Source organism: Chlamydotis macqueenii, unplaced genomic scaffold (genome assembly GCF_036417535.1).
Source record: "Chlamydotis macqueenii isolate bChlMac1 unplaced genomic scaffold, bChlMac1.mat HAP1_SCAFFOLD_54, whole genome shotgun sequence".
In the NCBI taxonomy this organism is placed as follows: domain Eukaryota; kingdom Metazoa; phylum Chordata; class Aves; order Otidiformes; family Otididae; genus Chlamydotis; species Chlamydotis macqueenii.
In genome coordinates, this window is record NW_028239225.1 from 89,775 (window position 1) to 113,529 (window position 23,755).

At 73.3% G+C, this 23,755-nt stretch overlaps 2 protein-coding genes across 2 annotated transcripts; one reads left to right on the plus strand and one right to left on the minus strand.

Moving 5' to 3' along the window:
- Positions 1–383: 383 nt before the first annotated feature.
- LOC147596011 (uncharacterized) lies at positions 384–7,953 on the minus strand. Its single transcript, XM_086771737.1, has 10 exons — positions 7,879–7,953; positions 7,541–7,667; positions 7,301–7,441; positions 6,017–7,015; positions 4,880–5,115; positions 4,008–4,476; positions 3,570–3,689; positions 3,115–3,219; positions 2,780–2,890; positions 384–1,773 (listed from the first exon to the last, which is right to left on the minus strand). Exons 1-10 carry the CDS (start codon positions 7,885–7,887, stop codon positions 398–400), a joined length of 3,693 nt encoding a protein of 1,230 aa, XP_086627863.1. The 5' UTR covers positions 7,888–7,953; the 3' UTR covers positions 384–397.
- Positions 7,954–19,641: 11,688 nt separating this feature from the next.
- Positions 19,642–22,681, plus strand: AOC1 (amine oxidase copper containing 1). Its single transcript, XM_086771739.1, has 4 exons — positions 19,642–21,224; positions 21,335–21,623; positions 22,049–22,181; positions 22,291–22,681. Exons 1-4 carry the CDS (start codon positions 19,652–19,654, stop codon positions 22,567–22,569), a joined length of 2,274 nt encoding a protein of 757 aa, XP_086627865.1. The 5' UTR covers positions 19,642–19,651; the 3' UTR covers positions 22,570–22,681.
- Positions 22,682–23,755: the final 1,074 nt, after the last annotated feature.

Consider the following 23,755-nt stretch of genomic DNA (forward strand, 5'->3'; position numbering starts at 1 on the left):
GGCGCCCCGCTCCCGCCCCGTCCCCAACACGGGCGGGGCAGGGCCATCCCAGCCCCCACGCCAACCCAGCCCGATTCGCTTTTTAAAGGTTTCACCCCGGCTCAGGGGACGGTGGGCGCTCAGGCGGGGGACAACGGCTCCTGCAGTAACACCGAGGCCCCGCGACGCGGGGATGTGAACGGTGCCAGCGTCACGCAGAGCACCAGCCGCGCTCGCTCCGGGTCCCGGCCCGCCCACGCATCCCCGGCCGGCGCCTCGTCCCCGGGGACCAGGGTTCTGCCACGGCACCCGACAGCCAGGGACACCGCTGGCCCCGACGTGCCGCCGGCCCCGCAGCAGGCCTGCGTCTCTGGCGACGGCGCCGCTCCTCCCGTCACCGCTCCAGCCGCCTGCCCGCCTACTCGTACTCGGCCAAGGCCTCCAGCGGCAGCGGGAGCCGCGCGCAGGAGAGGAGGAGCGGGCGCGCGGGGAGGAAGGGGCCGAAGGAGCCTCCCTCCCGGCAGCGGGACAGGACCCGCTCCTGGGCGCGCGCGGCCTGGTGCGCCCTCAGCTCCTTCCTGCGGCCGAAGACCTCGCCGCACCGGGCGCAGGGGTAGGCGCGCTCCACCGAATGGGTGCGGCGGTGGGTGCGCAGGTTGCCCTTGTACTTGAAGCTCTTCCCGCACTCGGGGCAGGCGAAGGGGCGCTCGCCCGTGTGGATGCGCTTGTGCTTCATCAGCGTGGTCTTCAGGTTGAAGGTCTTGCCGCACTCGGCGCAGGCGAAGGGGCGCTCGCCGGTGTGGATGCGCTGGTGGGTGACCAGGGTGCCCTTGCGGTTGAAGCTCTTGCCACAGTCGGCGCAGGAGAAGGGCTTCTCGCCGGTGTGGATGCGCCGGTGCTTGACCAGCTCGCCGTTGTGGCTGAAGCTCTTGCCGCAGTCGGCGCAGGCGAAGGGGCGCTCGCCGCTGTGGATGCGCTGGTGCCGCGTCAGGTCGCCGTTGCGGCTGAAGCTCTTGCCGCACTCGGAGCAGCCGAAGGGCCGGTCGCCGACGTGGATCTTCTGGTGGAGGATGAAGGTCTTCTTGGCGCAGAAGCCCTTGCCGCACTCGGCGCAGACGAAGGGGCGCTCGCCGCGGTGGATCTTCTGGTGGGTGAGGAAGTTGGCCTTGCGGTTGAAGCTCTTGCCGCAGTCGGCGCAGGAGAAGGGCTTCTCGCCGGTGTGGATGCGCTGGTGCAGGACGAAGGTCTGCTTGGAGCAGAAGCTCTTCCCGCAGACGGTGCACTGGAACGGCTTCTCGCCGGTGTGGACGCGCTGGTGCCGCATCAGGTCGCCCTTCTGGCTGAAGCTCTTGCCGCAGGCGGCGCAGGCGAAGGGCTTCTCGCCCGTGTGCACCCGCAGGTGGGTGACGAGGTTCCCCCGGTGCTGGAAGCTCTTCCCGCACTCGCTGCAGGCGAAGGGGCGCTCGGCCCCGTGGCCGCGGGGACGTCGCGCCAGCTCAGCGCCGGGGGCGGAGGGGGGGTTCTGCCCAGCGCCGCCGGCCGGCACCGCCGGAGCCGTGCCCTTCTCCAGGCAGAGCCCCCGGGGCTCGGGGGCGGCCCGTGGTCCCCCGGGTGACACCGAGCTGCGCCGGAGCTCAGCCGCGCTGCCGTGCGCCGGCTGCACCGTCCACTGGCTGACGTGGGGCCGGGGCCCGAGGGAGCCCCCCGACGCAGCCCCCAGGCTCTTCGCCAGCTCCGCCGCCCCCGGTTTCGCCTCCTCCGGCTCCTGCTTGGCACGCCGCTCACCGTCGCCGTCTGCCAGGAAAAGGGGAGCCCCGCCGTCAGCCGCCGCAGCGCCAGAGCCCTCCCGGGAGACCCCCGCAGCCGCGCTACCCCTGCCCACAGCCCTGCTCCACTCGCGGGACATCTCCGGCACGCGTTCCCGGGCGCTGTGCTGGCGCGGAGCTGGGCCCGCTAACGCAGGCACGGCCACGGCACCCGGGCCGCCATGGACCCACTGCACCCACCACCCCTCGACCCCGGCCCAGCGCACCCAACAGTGATCTCCCCCAAAGCCAAAATTCCGAGACCTCCCCACAGCTGGAGGCCGGGAGTCCTCTTCCCGCACCGGCACGCGGTGAGCGGGCACAGCGAGGCCATGGGGCAGAGCAGCGGCGCTGGGGTCTCCTGACGGAGGAGGCTGCGACCGGCGCAAAGACCCGGGTGCTTGCAGCCACGGGGTCCGTTTGGGCAGCGCGGGGCAGGGCATGGCCGGCTGCCAGCCGCAGCACGGGCACCGCTCCCGGGGACGCCGCAGAAGTGCTCAGACCCCTCCTCAACGCGCACAAACCGTGCGACCATCGCCGGCCGCCGAGGCTGCAGGGAGAGCACGGACCCGCACACTGCACGCGGGCCAGGCTCACGGCCGGGACGCGCCGAGGAACACCAGAACGCCAAACGGAGCTGGAGCTGCACGCGGAAAGGGGAAGAACCCACCCTGCGGCGCACACGGCGGCACTCGGCAGCGGTGCCCACGCCGGCCGGCTTCGCCCTTCAGCCCGCGGCTTTCGCGGCCGCCCCACTCAGCGCCACGCCTGCCTCAGCACGCGGCCCGGCGGTGGCTCAGCGCCTTCCGTTCCCCGCCGGCGACACGACCGCCTGCTCCTCCCAGCACCAGAAGCTACGACGGGAGCAGGGGTCCCACCGCCAGCCCCCCCGTCCTGCCCTGCCGCCGAGGAGCCTGCCCTCACTCCGCGCCCAGCGAGCTGCACCCTCGCCCCCGCGCCTCCCCCCGTCCCGCCGCAGCCACCCCGCTGCTCACCTGCGCCGCCGCGCTGGCCGGGAGCTCCGGGGTCAGCCAGGCCTCGGGGGCCGCCGACGCGCGACTCCTCCTCCAGCTCCACCTTCACGATGAGCTCGGGCTTGGCGTCGCCTACGCGTGGAGCGCGCGGTGTTACAGCGGGCGCGGGCGGGGCCGGGGGAGCTGCGGTTGGGCTCTCGACCCCGGCCGGCAGCACCGCCGCGTCCCCGTACCCGGCCGCGCGCCCTCTGCCCAGCTCGGCCCCCGCCCCGTCGCCCACCCCTCCTGCGCGAGGTCCCCGCACCACCCACCGCCTGCGGAGCGCCCGGCCCCCCCCGGCCCCCGGCCCCACTCACAGGCAGAGGGGTGCTGGGGCGTGTCCCCCTCGCGGCAGCCGGGGCAGCCACCGCCGCAGGGCTCGTCCTCGGGCTCGCTCTTAACGACGGGCTCCGCCTTGACGCCTGCGGGACGGAAGGCAGAGCTGGGGACGCAGGCAGCGCTGGGGGACGTCCCCGCCAGGCATCTCCCAGCACTGACCCCCAGGGAAACCAGGGGGGTCCCAGCCACGGGGTCCCTGGCACCCAGAGCCGTTAAATATTTGTTAGGCGAGAAAAGGGAGCGCTGCTCTTCCTCCAGAAGGGAATTCCCAGTTACCAAACGGCGCTGGGCGCGCGCTGTCCCAGTAAAGCTCCCCAGTGCGATGGCCTTTTTCCCAGAGCCATCGGTGCGGGACAGGGGCTCGGTCCCTGGGGGCTGTGGGTCTCAGCCGGCCCCCAGCCCCTCCCCAGCCACCTGCTCCGCAGTCGCTCACCAGTGCCGGGGACGCCGGGGACGCCGGGGACGCCGGCGCCCAGGGGACACCCGATGTGGACCTCGTCCTCCGGCTCCGTCTTCACCGCGGCCTGGCGCCCGACGCCGGCCCAGCCCGCTCCTGAGGGAGGCGAAGCCGCTCTGGGTCCCAGGCAGCCGCGAGCGGGGCCACCGCCGGCTCCGCGCTCCCCCCGCAGCGCTGCGCCGGGCCCGGACCCCGCTGCGGGTGCTACGGGGGGAAACCAGGGGACCACCCCCCCCCGACGGCCCGCTGCCCCGCTCCCTCCCCGCCGCCTGGGGACCCTCACCCCTCCGCAGCCGTCGCGTCCCGCACGGCGGCACCCCGCTCGGCTCCGCGGGACGCAGCAGCTCAGCCCCGGGGGTGCCGGGGGCCGCCGAGCCCCCGCGGTGCCGGGGCAGCCGGTGCCGGGGGCCTCACCTGTGCCGCAGGTGCGGGGCGGCCCCCGCAGCCCCGCTCCCCGCCGAGCCCCGCCGAGCGGCTCCTCCTCCGCCGCCGCGGGCCCTTCCGGAAGCATCCGGCGGCGGGACGGGAGCTCCTTCCAGGCTCCCCGCGCCCCGGGGCCGCCGAGCTCCCGGCTCCCCGCCGCGGGACGGCCGGGCCGTGCCCGTCGCCCCCCGGCCCCCCAGCGCCGCACCTCCATCCCGGGCCGGGGGGCTGCCGGGGGACAGCAGCGGGGCCGAGGGTGGCGTGGGGGGCTACGGGGCGGCGCGGGACGGCGGGGCCGGGGCCGAGCGACACCGGGGTTCTGAGGTTTAGGGCAAAATCGGGGCAGAACGGGGCTGCTGGGCCCCGGGGGGGACAGGCCGGCGGGGGGGCGGGCTTCGGCCTGGCGCCGAGGGCTGGTGGGGGGCAGGCGGGGACCCCCGAGCACCCGGCTCCCCTCTCCCTAAACCCCCGCCGCCCCCCCCCGCCCCAGTTCCCGTTCCCCGCTCACGGCCGGGCGGCGATGGGCGCGGGAGCGCGGGGGGCGGGCGCGGCCCCGCAGACAAAGGCCCCGCCCCGCGGGCTGCCGGGAGCTGTAGGCAGGGACCCCCGCACCGCGCCGCACCGCACCGCACCGGGGGGGGGGCGGGGAGATGGGGACATGGGGGAGGTGGGGGGACATGGGGGAGATGTGGGGATTGGGGGGACTGGGGATGTGGGGGAGATGGGGGGACTGGGGTGAGGTGGGGGAGACGGGGGGGGTGGAGGGACACACGGGTAGATGCGGGACAGGGGGGAGATGGGGGGACTGGGGATTCGGGACGTGGGGGACTGGGGGGACTGGGGACGTGGGGACACGGCATCACACGTGGGACGTGAGGCGGCGAGACGTCGGGACGCGGGGACATGGAGACGGGATGCGGGAGCACGGGGACCGCGGGGAGGCGGGCGCGCGGGGGGGGGGGGGGGGGCAGGCCGGCGGGGGGGCTGCGCTGCCCAGCGCCGGAGCTCCGGGACGGGGCGGAGGTCCCGGGGTGCCAGGAGTGGGTGCCGGTGAGGGCGGGGGGGCAACGCGGTGGGACGGGGCAGGGGGACGTGTCGCCTGCTTGTCACCCGGGGCCGGGGGGCTTCGGCGGGGGCGGGAGCGCGGGATGCGGGGAGCAGCCCGGAGCGGGGACGGGATCCCGAGCCCCTCGGCGGCCTCTCGCCGCTCAGCTGCCCCCAGCGCCCCTCGGCCTGGCGCGGGAGCCGGGCCCCCCGGCGGCATCGGCGACAGGGACCGGGAGAGGCCGGGCTGCCGCGCCGGAGGAAGGCAACCCTCCTCCTCCTCCCCAGCCCCCCGGCCCGGGAGCTGCCGTTTCCCCTGCGCTGTGGTTTTGCGGGTGCCCTCTCCACGCCCCGACCCCGCGTCGCGCTGCTGACGGGGCGCAGCCGCGGCACGTGCAGCCGCTGCTCGGCCCGTTCCCGCCGACGGGATTCACGGAGCCACCAGCAAACCCCGCCGCCGCGGCCCCAGCCGGGGCGGGGGGCGGGCAGGGACCCCCAGAAGGACCGAGGGCACCGATGCTCCGCTGAGGACTACGTCACGCGAGGGAACATCCCCTCCGGGAGGGGTCCGAGGGCCGAAAGCGGGGCGGCGGGGAGCGGCTGCCTCCCCCGGCACAGGGCGAGACCCTTCCGCTGCGCCGCGACAGACCAGAGCCCACGCCAGCATCACGCTCTTCTGCCTTTAAATACAGACACGGGGCAGGGCGCTGGGGCGACTGGGAGAACTGGAGGGATATTTCGGGGTCCAAGGTCAAACGGCACGATGTCCCAGGGGGATTTTTCCAGGTGGGAAGGGGCTCACAGGTCCCGGATGCACCGTGGGCCCAGCCCCGGGGAGGCAGCAGGCGCCAGCGCAGTCACATCCCGCGGGGGGGGGACACGAAATCAGGTCCTCTCGCCCTGCTGCGGCCCTGGGGCCCCCTCCCGCGCCCCGGAGCGCCGCAGCTAGGGCTGGCAGCGCACCGGCTCGTCCCCGGCCCCCCGCGTCCCGCCGCGCCCCTCTGCGTGCGCCCGCTGGTGCAGCAGCAGCTTGCTCTTGGAGCGGAAGGCCAGGCGGCACTGGGCGCACGCGAAGGCGCTGTGGCGGCGGTGGAGCCTCTTGTGCGTGATGAGGTTGGCCTTGTTGCAGAAGGTCTTGTCGCACTGCGCGCAGGCGAAGGGCCGCTCGCCCGTGTGCACGCGCTGGTGCACCAGCAGGTTGCCGCTGCGGCTGAAGCTGCGGCCGCAGTCGGGGCACTTGTGGGAGCGCTCCGGCGCGTGGCTGCGCTGGTGGATGATCAGGCTCTCCCTCCAGCTGAAGCTGCGGCCGCAGCGCCCGCAGAGGAAGGGTCGCTCCTCGCAGTGGGCGGCCCGGTGCCGGCTCAGCCCGGCCTCGTCCTCGAAGCGCTCCTGGCACTCGGGGCACTTGCGGGGCGCGTCGCCGGCGTGCTCTTTGCGGTGCGCCTGCAGCTCGCGCCTGTGGCGGAAGCGGCGCCCGCAGAGCGGGCAGGCGCAGCCGCTCTCGCCGCCGTGGCTCGCCCGGTGCCGCAGCAGGTCGCCCTTCAGGCAGAACGTCCTGTCGCACTCGGCGCAGTCGTGCCGGCGCCGGCCCCGGTGCTTCTTGTGCGTCAGGAGGTTGCGGTGGTGGCGGAAGGCCTTGCCGCAGGCGCCGCACTGGTGGGCGGGCATCGAGTGCGGGTGTTTGTGCTGGTGCGCGCTCAGCCCGGCCGCGTCCTCGAAGCTCTGCCCGCAGGCGCCGCAGATGAGGAGCCCCCCGCTCTCCGGCCCCGGCTCCCCCTGCTCCCACCCCGGCGGCGCCCGGGCGGCGTCCCCGGCCCAGCTCCCCGGCTCCGCGTCGTCCCAGCTGGAGCAGGGCGCGGGGGACCCCAACTCCTCAGCCGGCGACGCGCGCGGGACCCAGCGTCCCTGGTCGGCGTCCTCGGAGGGGTCCTCGCTGGCCGTCCCGCCCCAGGCAGCTGTTGGGAAGAGGTGCGCAGTCGTGGCGGGGGGCGTCCCGGAGCGGGGGCACCGCCACCCCCAGGCCCACCGCACCGGCCCCTCGCCCCCGCCGCACCCATGTGGCACCCAGAGCCTGGGGGGCCGGGGCGAGGGGACCCCCAGCCCCACCCAGCGAGGTTGTCGGGCAGGACCCCGGCCGGGGCGGGGGTCTGGCCGCTGCCTTGCGCCGCGCCAGGGGCTTTGGTCTCAAACTTACTAAACCAGCACCGGCCGCGCAGTGCGGTGCCCCCGCGGTCACTCACAGGTGTTGGGCGCTCTGCCGCCCGGGACCCCCTCGTGCAATGATGATGGTGCTGATGATGAAGATGATGATGATGACGACGACGACGATGATGACGATTCCTCCTCGGGCTCCATTTTGCAGACGAGCTCAGACTCTGGGGCTGCGTGGGACAGACGAACCTCACCATCCCCCCCCCCGTCACCGTCACGGGGGGCCGTGGGGCCGCGCCCCCCCGCCGGGCCCGTGGCCACCTCCTTACCCAGGCTGGCGACCAGGTGGAAGTTGTCCGCCATCACCCGCCGGTACAGCGCGCGCTGCCCCGCCGCCAGCCGCGCCCACTCCTCGCGGGAGAACCGCACGGCCACGTCCTCGAACGACACCGCGCCCTGAAAACCCCGCGCCGGGGGCACCGGGGGCTGAGGGACCCCCGAGCGGCTCCCCGGCCGCCCCCCGAAACGGCCCCGGCCCCCGTGCCCGGGGATCCCTCCTCTTCCCCCCCCGCCCCCGCTGGGGACCCGGAGCTGCCGCCCAAACCGGGACTGGGGGCTGGGACCTGCCCCCTCCCCTCCCCGCCCCGGGGGTCCCGCTCGCCCTTACCGGCTGCATCGCTGCCCGGGGGGGCGATGGGGAAGGGGCGGGGGCCCGGTCCGGAACCCGCGATGGCTCTCGCGCGGCCGCAGCGGGCCCGGAAGGGGGCGGAGCCACAGGGTGAGGGGCGTGGCCAGGACGGACCTGTGGGCGGAGCAGCAGGGGGGGCGTGGCCCGGAATGGGGCGTGGCCGCGGGGGGGCCGGGCCCAGAGGGGGCGGGGGGCGGGGCCCGGAGCGCCGGGGGCGCCGGCAGCGGTCACGGGGGGATCCGGGCGTGGGGAGCGCCGGGACCGGTCACGGGGGGATCCGGGCGTGGGGAGCGCCGGCACCGGTCACGGGGGGATCCTGGCGTGGGGAGCGCCGGGACCGGTCACGGGGGGATCCGGGCGTGGGGAGCGCCGGCACCGGTCACGGGGGGATCCGGGCGTGGGGAGCGCCGGGACCGGTCACGGGGGGATCCGGGCGTGGGGAGCGCCGGCACCGGTCACGGGGGGATCCTGGCGTGGGGAGCGCCGGGACCGGTCACGGGGAGCCCGGGCCGGGGCGCGGGGCAGGTTCAGCCGGACGGAGACCTGGGCCGGGCCGAGCGCGTCCCCCCGCGGCCCTGCACCCCGTTTGCCGGTTCCCGCCCCGTTGTCCCCAGCCACGGGCCGAAGCCAGGCAGCGAGGGGGGCCCGGCACCCACCGCATCCCCCCGCGCCGCAGCCACGGGGCGCCGGGCACCAAGGGGGGCAGGGCTTTGGGCAGGGTCTGGGACAAACGGGATTCCTGGGGGCTTTCTGCAGCTTCGCCGGCACATCCCGCATCCCTGGGCTGGGAACCACTGCCCCAGTGCATCCTGCATCCCGCATCCTGCATCCCTGTGCTGGGAACCACTGCCCCAGTGCATCCCACATCCCGCATCCCTGGGCTGGGAGCCACTGCCCCAGTGCATCCCGCATCCCGCATCCTGCATCCCTGTGCTGGGAACCACTGCCCCAGTGCATCCCGCATCCCGCATCCTGCATCCCTGGGCTGGGAACCACTGCCCCAGTGCATCCCGCATCCCTGGGCTGGGAACCACTGCCCCAGTGCATCCCGCATCCCGCATCCTGCATCCCTGGGCTGGGAACCACTGCCCCAGTGCATCCCGCATCCCGCATCCTGCATCCCTGGGCTGGGAACCACTGCCCCAGTGCATCCCGCATCCCTGGGCTGGGAACCACTGCCCCAGTGCATCCCGCATCCCGCATCCTGCATCCCTGGGCTGGGAGCCACTGCCCCGGTGCATCCCGCATCCCGCATCCTGCATCCCTGGGCTGGGAACCACTGCCCCAGTGCATCCCGCATCCCGCATCCTGCATCCCTGGGCTGGGAACCACTGCCCCAGTGCATCCCGCATCCTGCATCCCGCATCCCTGGGCTGGGAACCACTGCCCCAGTGCATCCCGCATCCTGCATCCCTGGGCTGGGAACCACTGCCCCAGTGCATCCCGCATCCCGCATCCCGCATCCCTGGGCTGGGAGCCACTGCCCCGGTGCATCCCGCATCCCGCATCCCTGTGCTGGGAGCCACTGCCCCAGTGCATCCCGCATCCTGCATCCCACATCCCTGCGCTGGGAACCACTGCCTGGCACGTCCCGCATCCCTGCGCTGGGAACCACCGCCGCGGCACATCCCGCATCCCTGTCCCTCCCCATCCCACGCGAGGCCGTGGGAGCTGGCGCGGGTTCCCTGCTGACGCTCCAGCGGCCCAGGCCCCTTCCCAGGGTGGCAGGAGGGACCCGTCCCCTGGTGCCACATCCCGCTGCCCCCGGTCCCGGGGGGCTGCTGCGGGCACAGGGCAGGCAGCGGAGAGACGGGGCTGCGCGTGTGGAGCTGCGGCACTGCCACGAGTGCTGGAAACACAGAAAAGCCTTTTCCTCTGGGTTTTCGGCAAACGGGACTGGAAGTTCTGCCGGCAGCTGGAAGAGCCCGGCAGGCTGCCAAACCGCCACCGTCCTTACACCGGAGAAATCCTGCCCCAGCGCGCCCGCCCGGCAGCCGTGCGCGGCCAGCGAGGCGGCAGCAGCGCAGGGCACGTGCTGCTGCGCTGCAGCTGTGATGGGCACCGCTGCGGCCATGCCGTGCTGTGCCGTGCCATCCCACGTGTTGCCATGCCGTGCTGCACCGTGCTGTGCCACACACCATGCCGTGCCATGCCTTGCCGTGCCATGTGGTGCTGTGCTGTGCCATCCCACGTGGTGCCATGCCATGCCGCACCGTGCTGTGCCGTACCATGCCATACCATGCCTTGCTGTGCCATGTAGTGCTGCGCCGTGCTTTGCCATATCGTGCCGTACCATGCTGTGCCATGCCATGCTGTGCCATGTAGTGCTGTGCTGTGCTGTGCCGTGCTGTGGGGTACTGTGCTGTGCTGTGCTGTGCCGTGCCACGCCATGCCATGCCACGCCATGCCATGCCATGCTGTGCCGTGCCGTGCCGTGGGGTACTGTGCTGTGCCGTGCCGCGCCATGCCATGCCATGCCGTGCTGTGCTGTGCCGTGGGGTACCATGCTGTGCCATGCCATGCCATGCCGTGCTGTGCTGTGCCGTGGGGTACCATGCTGTGCCATGCCATGCCACGCCGTGCTGTGCTGTGCCGTGCCAGCAGCCCTGTCCCAGAGCACTTTGGAAGCTGAGGGGCGCAGCGCCGCTGCCGTCCCACCGGTTTTCCCTGGCCCAGCGGGTATTTTCTTCCCAGCGAGGCCCTTCCTGCGGGACAGCCTGCTTGCTTCACGCCGGGCCTGGGGAGAGCCCCACCCTCCCATCCGGTGCCCGGGGTCCCCGAGGGGCGACGGAGGTCTGTGGGGGTGCCCAGCCCCTGGCGACGCCAGCCCCTCAGCCCCGTGGTCCCGGGCACGGCACCGTCACCGGCTCCGGCAGCGGCGGGCAGGGCGGCTTTGGGCTCTGTCGCCGGGGACGCTCGGGGCAGGGCGTCTCCCCGCGGGCATCCCGAAGGCGTGAACTGGGGGGGTTATTTTCCCCGGTTTCTAGCACGCAGGCCAGGCTGCCTCAGCGCACCGGGGTACGAGGAACTGAAGACCCAGCAGCGCGAAGGACGGCGTCGGGCACGAGGAGACATATTGCGAGCGTTCGCACTTGCGTGGTGCTGTCGAGAGGGAGCCAACCCCCCCTCGGTGGCACAGGCAGCCTCCTGTCGCCCCATCTGCCGTGACCCCCGGCTCCGGAGCTGTTAGGAGGGCGAGAACGCCGCGGGAGGAACTGGGGCAGGCGGATCCGGAGAAGCCGGCGCTTGGCATCGCGGCAGGAGCGTTTCCAGGCCGGCGCTCGGGGGGGCCGCTGGTGATTTACGCCGGTTATGACACAGACGCATCCCCTCGTGCCGGTTTCTGTGCCACCTCCGAGCGCGACACCCGCGGCGGCCCAGGTGGCTTTTTTTGGGATGCCCTAGTTGCGCCGCCGTCCCGCAACGTGCCGGGCGCACACGTGGGTCGGCCACCGGTAACCAGGCCAAGCGCCGGTCCTGGCGCAGGGGGGCCAGGGAGGGACGGGGAGCACAGCACCATGAAGGGGGGGCTCGCGCGGATGTGAGTGCGCGTTCGTGCTCTGTGTCTCAAAGGAAAAAATCATGACAAGGCCAAAACTCACTTTCTTTGCCGTTCGGAATGAGTACGTGAGGCTGGGTGACGTTTTCCCAATTATATTTCTTGCCCGAGACCAGAGCTGGAAGGTTTGAGACACCGCGCGTCCATCATCCTCCTCTCCGTACCCTGAAGGACACAGATTTCCGGGCCTGCGCTAAAAACCACGGCGATTAACTCACGGCGACCAAGTGCAGGAGAAGGAGCGGCTGCAGGCAGCGTGCCCCAAGGCACGAGTGGGTTCACGGGGAGTGAGGTCTCCGACGCCGTTTTGCAGAGCGTTTGTGGCCCAGAAGGACCTGCGGGCTCCTCCGGGTGACGGGGTTGGGGTCCAGAAAGGACATGTCCCCCGATTTCTAATTCACTGGAAAAGCAGACCGTCATCGTGCTGGTGCCCGCGGGAGGAGAAATTCGTCCGAGAGGTCCGTGGGCCGGGGCAGGCCGGGGCGTAGAGCGCAGCGGGCAGCTGGAGCCGCCCTGGTCGGCCGGACCCGAGGCAGGCTGGCGTCCCGCGCGGGACGGACCCGGGTGACGGCAGCAGAGCCGGCCTCGGAACGGGGACGCCAGTGCTCACGCTGAGACGGCAGGCGATGCACAGCCCTCTCTGGTGCACCGCCCGTGTGTCCGCACGCCCGTCCGCATCCCCGGGGCCCTCGCGGGTCCCACATCTCCCCCAGGCACAGGCCTGTGCTGCCGTGACACAAAATCTATCGAGATTGGCCAAATAATCCCGAAGGGGACCAAAGACGGAGAGCGAGAGTCCCCCAGCGCCGCGGCTGGCTTTCCCGCAGTTACCGGGACGCCGCCCAGCTCGCCCTTACCAGAGCCAGGGAGGGAGGGGAGCTGGCAGCAAGCTTCCAGCTTTCCCTCCCAAAACCCCGTCACCGCAGCGCCCGGGATGCTGGAAGCACCACCGCTGCGTCTCTGTAGAGCACCCCGTCCTGGGAGCAGCATCCACCGGCACTTCCCAGCACGGAGTCCCCTGATCTACAGAACGGAAAAATCTAAAAACCCCAAACCCTGATGGTCACCCAAAAGCCTTTCGTGACAACCTGCCCCCCGTTCGGGCTCTTGTGGCAAGGTCTCCCCCTCCACAGCGCACGCAGCGGGGCGGCAGCTCCTGGTCACGGGGACGGCGCTCAGCGGGACCGGCCGCAGCAGCAGCAGGGAAGACGTACGGGATGGCAGAGCCGGTGGTCCCCAGCGATGGAGGAAACCACAGCTCACACGGGGAAGCGAGCCTCGCGCCCGCCTCACGTGGGCTGCAGGGGAGAAAGGGGGGGACAGCGTCCCCACCAGCTACAGGAACAGATCAGCTGAGCGACAAACGGCTGCGCTGTTCCCGAACCCTTCCTTGGGTATTTCTGGCCAAACATCACACTTCCCCGCCTCCCACAGCGGCGGGATCTCCATTAACCTTTGGGTAATTAGCTTTCCCCATGAGGTTTCATTAGGCGAACACCACTGAGGGAATAAGGGCACAGCTTGGGGGGACGCCGCTGAGCTGGGGCCTCCGCAGGGCTGGCGAGGGACGCACGGGCCGAGCCCTGACGCCTGCGCCGAGCCCTGACGCATGGGCCGAGCCCTGACGCCTGCGCCGAGCCCTGACGCCTGCGCCGAGCCCTGACGCGTGGGCCGAGCCCTGACGCCTGCGCCGAGCCCTGACGCCTGCGCCGAGCCCTGACGCCTGCGCCGAGCCCTGACGCGTGGGCCGAGCCCTGACGCCTGCGCTGAGCCCTGACGCCTGCGGCCGAGCCCTGACGCCTGCGCCGAGCCCTGACGCATGGGCCGAGCCCTGACGCATGGGCCGAGCCCTGACGCCTGCGCCGAGCCCTGACGCCTGTGCCGAGCCCTGACGCCTGCGGCCGAGCCCTGACGCCTGCGCCGAGCCCTGACGCCTGCAGCCGAGCCCTGACGCCTGCGGCCGAGCCCTGACGCCTGCGGCCGAGCCCTGACGCATGGGCTGAGCCCTGATGCATGGGCCGAGCCCTGACGCATGGGCCGAGCCCTGACGCCTGCGCCAAGCGCTGCTGTGGCAAGGACACCTGGTCAGAGGGACAGGCCCACACGAAAGCGGGAGGGCTCGCTCCCGGGGCTGCAAAGGGCAGGGAAAAAGCTCGGTTGGAAGGAGTAGCTCTTGATTACGCAGTCACACTCAGAGACGACCCCAAAGAGAGCGGGGACGAGGCAACAAAACCTTCGGTGACACAGAGAAACTGGCAGCGGCCAGAGTTACCAAGGCTCGACCTCCACCTCACGTGCGTACGAAGAAACTTGGCTGGGAAATTCCCGATGGCGTTTCCCCAGCTGCAAGCATTCCTCCACCCGAAGAGCGTGGCGGGCAGCCCCCGCGGGAGCAGCGCCGGGAGCTTCGGGGCTTTTCAAACCCAATGTTCCCGTTTGCTTTTCCCGTTCGCGCCGGCAGCGCGGGCGCTGCTCAGCCCGGGTGATTTAGCGGCCGCCCTTCCCAGAGCAGCCCTCCATGCCTTAAAAGGAAACATCCCTGGGTGAAACACGGAGCCCGGGCCCCAAAACAACGCATAAACTCATAAAAAGGCCTGAGCAATGGAAGATTTTCTCTCAAAAGAAGAAACCAGCTGGCAGAGGAGAGGAGGAGTTTACGGGGCCGTTGTGCGCTTTGTTATTCTTTTGACGACAAGGCTTCAACTGCGGTTACGGAACTGCGGATAAACCCGCGCCGGGGGAAGGCGCCAGCTGGGGCGATCCGAACGCTGCTCCGAAAGGAGAGAGCCGAGAGCCCCCGCGTCCGCGCTGCGCCCCAGCCGAGGGACGCGCCGCACCGCGCGGCGGCCACGGAGACGGCAACGCTCAGCCTCACGCCCCCGCGCTTTAGAAGCGCCCGGTGTGCACAGCAAGGCGGCGAAGGCAGAGGAACATCAACTTCCGTGCCAAGCGGGAGGGAAGCGCAGGCTCTGGGGCGTAAGGGGGCACAGGAGGCGGCCGGTCACACAGGACCCACGGCCCCACTGCTGTTGCCTGGAGGTGGAAGGTTTCCAGGAAGCCGCTTTAGTTTTGGAGGGGGGGGTGACAGCAAGAAATTTTTCCCCATAAACAAGAACCAGGTCTTCCGCGAAGAAATACGAGAGCGAAAGGTCGCACAAGAAACACAGCGGGGCTGTGGAGCCGCGTTTGAGGCTTTCCAGACGCGTCCAGCCCCGCTGTTTGCTTTTCCCAAGCCGCACCGCAGTCCAGCCCCTTGTAACTAAAGATCTTCAACACCCACTCTTCCCCCGCAGCCCTCGCCGCCACAGCGAAGGGGGCGCAGGACGGCGGCTCAAGGGCGCAGAAGCCTCACGGTTTATTTGGAAACGTCCCGCCTGACAAAGCCCCTGCTCCGGGAAGCAGCCGCTGGGTCGGGAGCTGCCCAGTGCCGGGCGCAGGCAGGCGCGCTGCCAGCCGGCGCTCAGCAACCGAATCCGCCTCTGCCGCGCCGGCGAGAGGCCCCGGGGACAGGGCAAGGTGTGAAAGATGAGAGGGGGTCAAAAACCAGCGGACGTCAGGAGTCACGGAACCACGCATCGGTTTGGGTGGGAAGGGCCCATTAAAGCCCGCCCAGTCCAACCGGATCACATCTCCAACTGGGTCAGGTTGCTCAGAGCCCCGGCCAGCCTGGCCTGGAATGTTGGGGTTGTCCAGCCCCAGCTCCCAGCCCGGCCTCGCAGCAGAGCTGCTCCAGCCCTCCCAGCATCTGCGTGGCCTCCTCGGGACCCTCTCCGACACCTCCGTGTCCTTCTGACGTTGGGGGCTCCAGAGCTGGACGCAGCGCTGCAGGGGGGTCTCACCGAGCGGGGCAGAGGGGCAGAATCCCCTCCCTCACCCCCTGCCTGCGCTGCGGGGGGTGCAGCCCAGGGTGCCGTTGGTTTCTGGGCTGCCAGCGCCCGTTGCCGGCTCACGTTGAGCTTCTCTCTCACCAGCACCCCCAAGTCCCTCTCCTCAGGGCTGCTCCCCATCCATCCTCCGCCCGGCCGGGATTTGCGCTGGGAGTGCCCCCAGCCACCCGAGGCAGAGGGAGAAGCAGCGAGAACGCCCCTGCCCCTCCATTTCGCTGTGTGCTCACCCGGGGCTCCAGCTCCAGAGAGCCGGGCTATCCCAGCGGCCAGGCCTGTCCCGGGCTGCAGCACGGGGAGGATCTCCCCAGCTCTTGCCGTCGCTGGACCAGGCATCTCCTACGAACATGAAACTTTTGCGATGGGCACCTTAAAAAAAAGAGTGAGAGACGTTTGCCTGGCTGACCCTCTGGTTAGCTCCGCAGGCTGGAGCGGCTCCCCCGCGCTACTGGGTGTACCCGGCCACCTCAGGCACTCCCTCAGCACTCGCCCTCCGCTCGCCTCTCCTTCGGCTGCTGCCCGGCAAGAGGAAGCCCCGGCCCGGCTCTCCCACGGCCATTTATCACCTGCGTGCGGCTGATAACTCAATCTGCCGCGGAACATAAACACGCGCTCAGAACTTTTGTTCCAAAGGCTCCTTTGACTCCAGACATCCTCATGCGGTTTCCTTTTATAGAAACAGAGGAATTTTCCTCTAAAACCAGAGCGGTTTTCCACCCCTCAGCGAGGCCGTGTGTAAGGCAGCAGCTGGCGCGTGCGGCGCTGCAGGGGCTGCGACGGCGAGCACGGGGGTCCCAGCGAGGGTCCCAGCGCGGCTGTGGCACTCCACATCCGCGGCCCTGCCCCGGTAGCACCAACGAAGGGCAAACGCCGTGCTTTGAACGGGCAGGCGGCTGCGGGACAGCCTCCGTCGCTGCCGAGTCGCGCCTCAGACCCCGCTGGGGAACGGCCGCTCCCGGGGAAGCCCTGCCGCTCCTAAAGGCCCTCGCCGCGCCCTCCCGCGCCGCCGCGCCGGCCCCCCGGCTGCCCCCACGCCCGCCCCCCTCCCGGGGCTCTGGCTCCTGAGGAACGGCTCTTCCCGCCAGACCCCCGCGCGTCGCCGGGCCTGCACGGCCTTCTCGTGAGAGACGCGCCCGAGCTTCCCCAAAACGGCGGGGCCGCCGCTCGCAGGAGCTGAGGCGCGCGGGGCGGAACCCCCCAGCACAACGCGCTGCGGCGGCGGGACAGCACTGCTCCGTCGGCCTTCGCCCCGCACCCTGCCCTCCGCCGGGGCTCCGGGCCCTGCGAACCCCCCCGGGCTGCCAGGCCGGGCCCGCGGCACCCCTCCCGCGCCCCAGCCCGGGCCTCGCCCGCACGGCAGGGCCCTGTTCCCCCGCCGCCGGGGCCCGGGCTGGCGGGGCCGGCCCCACCGGAGAGCCCGGCCGGGGAGCGGGGGTACGGCGGCGCCCGGCGCGCCCCCGGCCAGGCCGCGTTGCCATGGCGACAGCGGCCGCTCTGCCCGACCCCCGAGCTGCGGCCTCGTGACCCCGGCCGGGCGCCTGCGCGCGCCCCGCCCCCCCCGCAGCGCCCCGCCCCGGGCCGGTTGCCATGGTGATGGAGGCGCGAGGGGGCGTCGCCGAGGGGGCGGGACCAAGGGAGGCGTTGCCATGGGAACGGGGATGGAGAGGGGCGGGAGGGGCGGTGGTGCGGAGGGGCAGGGGACCCGTTGCTATGGGGACGGAGGGGTCGCGGAGGCATTGCCATGGGGACGGGGTGTAGCTGTGGGTCCTGGAGGGGCAGCGGGTGCGTTGCCATGGAAATGGAGGGGGTCAGGAAGATGTTGCCACGGGGACGAGTGAAGGAGGGACAGGCAGAGGCATTGCCACGGGGTTGTGCCCCCCCCAGCCTCGGGGATGCCCCCCCGGGCCCCGAGGGACCCCACCCCCGGAGGGCAGCGGGACACGGCAAGGGGGCAAACGCACCCAAAAATGGGGCAAACGCACCCAAATCCGGGGTAAGCGCACCCAAAATGCGCCCTAGCCTGGCGGGCGGCAGGGCCCGTGGCGGGGGGGGCGGCCCCGCGGCCTTTCTCCGTGGCGGATTACCGCGCCGCGGCAGCTTTCCGCGCTAATCCCGGCTCAGCGTAAAGCCCCCGCCAGCGCGCCCGCACCCCGGGCGATCCCGCACGGCCGCACCCCGGGCGATCCCGCACGCCCGCACCCCGGGCGATCCCGCGCGCCCCCGCCCCGGGCGATCCCGCGCGCCCCCGCCCTGGCTTCCCTTCCCAGCGGCGGCGACACCAGCCCCGCCCCGCGGCCCCCCCCCGGGACAGAGGCTTCGCTCCCGGGACTCCGGGGTCTCGCTCACCCCCCGGCCCCGGTCTCTGCCGATCCACGTCCTCACGCGTTCCCGCCGGCGCAGCCCTTCGCCGCGCCACGTGCCGGAGAACATTCCGGAATCGTCCCCCCTCCCCGCCACGCGCACCCTCCGTTCCCCCGGGAATTGTCCCGATTATCCGGGACCACCACCCTCCCCCCCACCATCACCCTCTCCGCACGCCCCCCCCCCCCCCCCCCGGGGCTCCACAGGGCACGAGGGGGGGACACTCCCACACGGGAACCTTCTGGGGGCACTGGGAGGAGGGGGTCTGGCCGGTCCACTTCCCACTCAGGACAGAGACGCGATGATCCACGGAGGGGAGGCGTGGGTGGGGGGGGCGCGTCTGGGGCTTCTCTGCTTTTTGGGGATGGGGGGGATGCGGGGGGGGGCGGGGGAGCGCCAAAAGGCGCTCCCCCGCCCCCCTCCCCGCATCCCCCCCATCCCCTCTGCGTGGCCGTGGTCTCCCGTGGGTTTGTCCCCGCGGTTATCTCGCCCCGTCCGTGGAGTTTGAACCCAGTGAGGTCACAACGAGCGAAGCCCCCGGAACCGGGCGGGGCTGGGGGCGGGGCGGGGGGGGGGGGTGAACGACCGGGCGGCCGCGGCTCAGACCCGCGTGACCGCTGGGTGTTCATTAACCAGCGTGGGGGGGGGGGCGGGGGGTGCGGCCCCACGCGCGGGGTGGGAGGTGGAGGGGGGGGCAGACCCCTCCCACTTCACGCCCATCCCCAGTGAGGGGGGGGGGTGGAGGGTCCCGCAGGAGCAGCCCCCACGCCGCGCAGGGCGCTGTCACGCTGCGTGGGGTGCGCGCCCACGCGGTGCGCGGCTCGAGAATGCGATGGAGGGGGGGGTTGATTCGGGGGGGGGGGGCTCTCCTCTCCTCACCTCCCTCCCCTCTCCCGTTCCCGCGTGGGGCCCCTCCCCAGTTCCCCCCGCGTGGGCGTGGAGCGCGGCGGCGAGCGGCGGCGGGAGCGCGCAGGTGCGGGGCGGTGGAGCGGGGAAGTGGGGGGGGGGGCGTGGGAAATCCACGCGGGGGGCGGGCCCGCAGCCCCCGGGCTATGGCAGGGCGGGGGGGGGGGGAGGGAGGGAGCCCCCCCGCGGCAGTGGCCTTGGCCCCGGGCGGGAGCGGGCAGCGCTGACCCGGGGCCGGGGGGGAGGAGGGGGGGTCAGCGGCCCCGGGGCCGGGGCAGAGAGCGGGAGGCACGGTGCAGGGAAGTTCACAGCGCGCGGGGAGGTGAGTGGGGGGCCGGGGGGTGCTGAGGGGCTGCGGGGGGGGGGGGGGGGGCTGCTCCCCCGGGTGCCGGGGGTCCCGGTGGGGCCTCGGCCGCGGGTCGGGGCCCACGAGCCGCCCCGGGTGGGCGTCAGGACGTTGGGGGGCTCCGGGGGGCAACGCGGGGGGCTCTGGCCGGGCTCCGTGGGCACCCCTGCGGGGTTTGGTGGTGCCCCCGTCCCACCGGCACAGTGCAGGCCCCCTCCCTGCCCCGCCAGCCCCCGGCCCCGCCAGCCAGCGTCCGGGGGCACAGCCCCCCGCCATCGCGCCCCGAGCGGAGCCCCGCCAGCAGGGACCCCTCGGCGCAGGGGGATCGCGCCCCTGGCCGGACCCCAGCTCCTCCACGGCTCTGTCCCGGGGGCCGCGTGCTCGCGTGGGGCCGGTGCTCGGCCCGCGGCGGGGTTCACGCTGCCCCGGGAGAGCCGGCGCGGTGCGACCCGGCGGAGCGCCATGCCGGCCTCGCCGGCGCGGTGCCGCATGGCCGGACGGGACGGCATGCGGCGGCGTCCCGCGGCGCCCGCGCCACGCTCTGCCAGGGTGGCGGTGCTTTCGGCAGCTGCCGGTGCGGAAGGGTCTGCGCCAAAGGCCACGGCGCGGCGCAGGGATCCCGGGGACGGTACCGGCCACCGCCGGCGGCAGGCGCGGACGCGGCCCATCGCTCCCTCTGCCCCCAGGTCCCCCGAGATGTGGCCGCTCTGGCTCGCCTGGGCGCTGGCCGTGCTGGGCGTCACAGCTGGCTCCAGCCCGGACCCCAGCCCGGACCCCAGCCCTGACCCCGCCGCGCCACCTCCAGACGCGGCCTCCATCTTTGCCGACCTGTCTCCGGCGGAGCTGCGGGCCGTGCGGACCTTCCTGATGAGCCGGCCGGAGCTGGGGCTGTCCCCGAGCCGCGGCGGGCCCCTGGCCAAGAACACGCTGTTCCTGGTGGAGCTGCTGCCCCCCAAGAAGCGCCTGGCCCTGCGCTACCTGGACCGGGGCGGCCCCCGGCCCCAGCGCCAGGCTCGGGCCGTCGTCTTTTTCGGGGGGCAGGCGGAGCCCAACGTCACTGAATTCGCCGTGGGGCCCCTGCCCCGGCCCGGCTACTACCGGCCGCTGCGCTTCAAGGGGGGCCGCGCCGTGCCCTTCGCCGCCCGGCCCGTCACCCAGCTGGAGTACGAGCTGCTGCACCGCGTGCTGGCCGCGGCGATGGAGCCGCTCTACCGCCTGCTGCGCGACGCCACCGGCTTCTGGTACCACAACTGCTCCGGGCGCTGCCTGACCTTCTCGGACGTGGCGCCGCGGGGGCTGGCGCCCGGCGAGCGGCGCAGCTGGCTGGTGCTGCAGCGCTTCGTGGAGGGCTTCTTCCTGCACCCGGTGGGGCTGGAGGTGCTGGTGGACCACCGGGACCCCGACCCACGGCGCTGGGCGGTGCAGCGGCTCTGGTACAACGGGCAGTACTTCTCCAGCCCGCGGGAGCTGGCCGAGCACTACGAGCGGGGGACGCTGGCGGTGGCGCGCCTGGCCGAGCCCCCCTCGCGGCAGCTCTTCTCCAGCTACGAGCCCCGCGGGCGCTTCGCCACCGGCACCCCCACCGAGGTGCACGGGGCCAAGGTGTGCGAGCCGCAGGGCCGGCGGTACCGGCTGCGGGGCAACCGGCTGGAGTACGGGGGCTGGAGCCTGGCCTTCCGCCTGCGCTCCTCCGCCGGCCTGCAGCTCTTCGACCTGCGCTTCAACGGCGAGCGCCTGGCCTACGAGGTGAGCGTGCAGGAGGCGTTGGCCTTCTACGGGGGGCACACGCCGGCCGCCATGCAGACCAAGTACGTGGACGCCGGCTGGGGCATGGGCTCCGTCACCTACGAGCTGGCCCGCGGCATCGACTGCCCCGAGACGGCCACCTACCTGGACGCCCACCACCTGTACGACGCCGACGGGCCCGTGCGCTTCTCCCGCGCCATCTGCGTCTTCGAGCTGCCCACCGGCGTCCCGCTCCGCCGCCACTTCGACAGCGACTTCCAAGGGGGCTTCAACTTCTACGCCGGGCTGGAGGGGCAGGCGCTGGTCCTGCGCACCACCTCCACCGTCTACAACTACGACTACATCTGGGACTTCCTGCTCTACCCCAACGGCGTCCTGGAGGCCAAGGTCCACGCCACCGGCTACATCCACGCCACCTTCTACACGCCGCAGGGCCGGCGCTACGGCAGCCGCGTGCACAGCCACGTCCTGGGCAACCTCCACACCCACCTGGTGCACTACAAGGTGGACCTGGACATCGCAGGTGCGGCCCCCCGGCTGCGGGGGGGGGGCGCTGGGACCGCACGCGTGCCGCGGGCAGGGGGCTGGCGCGCCCCGGGCCCCGCCGCCGCTCACGGCCCCTCTGCTCCGCAGGCACCGGCAACAGCTTCGAGACGATGGACCTGCGCTTCGAGAACATCTCCAACCCCTGGAGCCCGGGCGCCCGCGTGGTGCAGCCCTGGCTGCACCGGCAGCAGCGCCGCAGCGAGCGCCAGGCCGCCTTCCCCTTCGGCAAGGCGCTGCCGCGCTACCTGCTCTTCTACAACCCGCGCCAGCGCAACCGCTGGGGCCACCCGCGCAGCTACCGCATCCAGCACAGCTCCCACGCCGGGCGGGTGCTGCCGCGCGGCTGGCAGGAGGAGAAGGGCGTCTCCTGGGGCAGGTGGGGCGCGGGGTCCCCGCCGCGCGAGGATGCGGCTGCCGCCGGCCCCGCTGCCCGCGTGCCGAGCCCCGAGCGCGCAGTTGCGGCGCCGGGACCTTCCCAGGGCGGCCCCTCGTGCCCGCGGCTCCCCGTCCCCACCGCCACAGCCGCTCCGCGGGCCGAGCCGCTCACGGCACGGCCGCCGCCCGGGCGGCCCCCGGAGAGACCCCGCGTTCCTGCCGCGGCACCTCGGAGCGGGCGGTGGCACCCACCCGGGGCACGTGGGGGTCCCAGCCCGGTCCGCTCCGCTGGAGCCGAGGGCGGCCGTGACCCCCCCCGCGTGGGCGGGCGGCGGGCGGCACGGTTCAGGGAGCCCGGGGCGGGGGGGGAGATGGGGTGTCCCCCTGCGCCCCAGCAGCAGGCCCGATCCCGCCGTGTGCCCGCAGGTACCACCTGGCCGTGACGCGGCACCACGACAACGAGCCCAGCAGCAGCAGCATCTACGCCCAGAACGAGCCCTGGGAGCCCCTGGTCAACTTCGAGGGCTTCCTCCGCGACAACGAGACCATCGAGGACCAGGTGACACCGCGGGGACCGAGCTGGCGGGGGGGCAGCGGCCAGGAGCCCCCCGGGGCCGGCGGCCCCCCGCACCGCGCGCCCCGCCGACGCCGCGGTCCCCTCCGCGCAGGACCTGGTGGCCTGGGTGACCGTCGGCTTCCTGCACATCCCGCACGCCGAGGACGTCCCCAACACGGCCACCCCCGGCAACGCCGTCGGCTTCTTCCTGCGCCCCTTCAACTTCTTCGACGAGGACCCCTCGTTGGCCTCGCGCGGCCCCGTCATCGTCCGCCCGCTGGACCCCCCCACCTTCTCCCGCCTGGAGATCCAGCGCTGGACGCCCGCCAGCCCCGGCCCCTGCGTCGCCCCGGAGCCCTTCACCTACAACGGCACGTACCGCCCCGAGTGACGCGCCCGCGCCGGCCCTGGCACCCTGCGCCGCGGCGGCACCCGCGCCCGGGCCGCGCCGTGGGGTGGGCCGCGCCGCGCCCCGCGCTCAGTAAAAGCGATGCCCCCTCCTCCGTCCCGTCTCCGCCTGGGCCGCGCGGCCGCCCCGGCATCGCCGCGGGCACGGGGCCGTCGCGGGCACGAGGACACGCCGCCTGCTCCCCGGCTCCCGTGATATTTGGCGCCGCTGCCGTTGTGCCAGCATCGCCCCCCGCGCCCCGCAGCAGGGTGCCCCCGGCCCTTCCCTCCCCGGGGTCCCGTCCCCCTCCCCGCGGCGGCGGCCCGGTCCCGCGGCGCAGCCGCACACAGAGCCGGGGTGTCGGTCCGGTTTATTGGGGCGGGGGGGCGGGCGGGGGGCACCTACCGCGGAAGGCGACATGCGGGGCTGCGTGACACGGCTACGGGACGACGGCACGAACACGGCACACGCTACCAGGAGCTGGGGGCGAGCGGGGGGTGGGCGGCAGCCCCACGGCCCCCGGCCCTGCCCGCGCCCCTCCCTGCCGGGGTGTCCCCCTCCCCATGCGCGGGGCGGCACCGCGGGTGGGGCGCTGCCCGGGCCGCCGGCTGTGCGGGGGGAGCGGCCGGGGGGTGCGGGGAAACCGGGGGGCACCGGCGGCTGGCGCGGGGAGGGGGCTGCCCCGGGGCACAAAAACGTCCCCAGCTGGCGGGGCCACCCGCAGCAGGACAAGGACGGGGACACGGCTGGGGGGGCCACGCGCCCGCCACGCACCTTCGCCCCGCGCCGCGGCTCAGCGCACACGCGTGCACCCACACAGGCATGCACGTGCGTGATACGCGGGTGGGAAGCGCGGCCGGGGTGGACGTACAGACACACGCAGGGGTACACACGGGCACGACCCCCCCCCCCCAGAGAGCAGCGCGGGCGTCCCGGCACAGCAGGAGCCCCCCCACCCCGGGACACGGGCGGCATCCCGGGGCGCCGGACACGAGAACACGCACACGCGTGCACACACACGCACACACAGGGTGGGTGCGACAGGCAGGCCCGCAGCACACGGAAACACGCGTGACACACGTGTGAGCCCCCCCCGTGCAGCCCCCCCCCCACCACCACCGCGTCCCCGGGGTCCGGCTGGGGAAGGGGCCGCGGCGCTACGGGGGGAGGAGGAGGAGGAGGAGGAGGG

Bases quoted from the DNA above. Each gene is read 5' to 3' on its own strand.
- LOC147596011 (XM_086771737.1), bottom strand. The intron at 3,690-4,007 runs GTGAGGCCCCCG...CGCCTCCCTCAG, and splicing joins GCCCCGCACCTGCGGCACAG to GAGCGGGCTGGGCCGGCGTC. The intron at 3,220-3,569 runs GTGAGCGACTGC...TCCGTCCCGCAG, and splicing joins CCCCGGCGTCCCCGGCACTG to GCGTCAAGGCGGAGCCCGTC.
- AOC1 (XM_086771739.1), top strand. From the start codon at position 19,652: ATGTGGCCGCTCTGGCTCGCCTGGGCGCTGGCCGTGCTGGGCGTCACA. The intron at 21,624-22,048 runs GTGGGGCGCGGG...GTGTGCCCGCAG, and splicing joins AAGGGCGTCTCCTGGGGCAG to GTACCACCTGGCCGTGACGC. The intron at 22,182-22,290 runs GTGACACCGCGG...CCCTCCGCGCAG, and splicing joins ACGAGACCATCGAGGACCAG to GACCTGGTGGCCTGGGTGAC.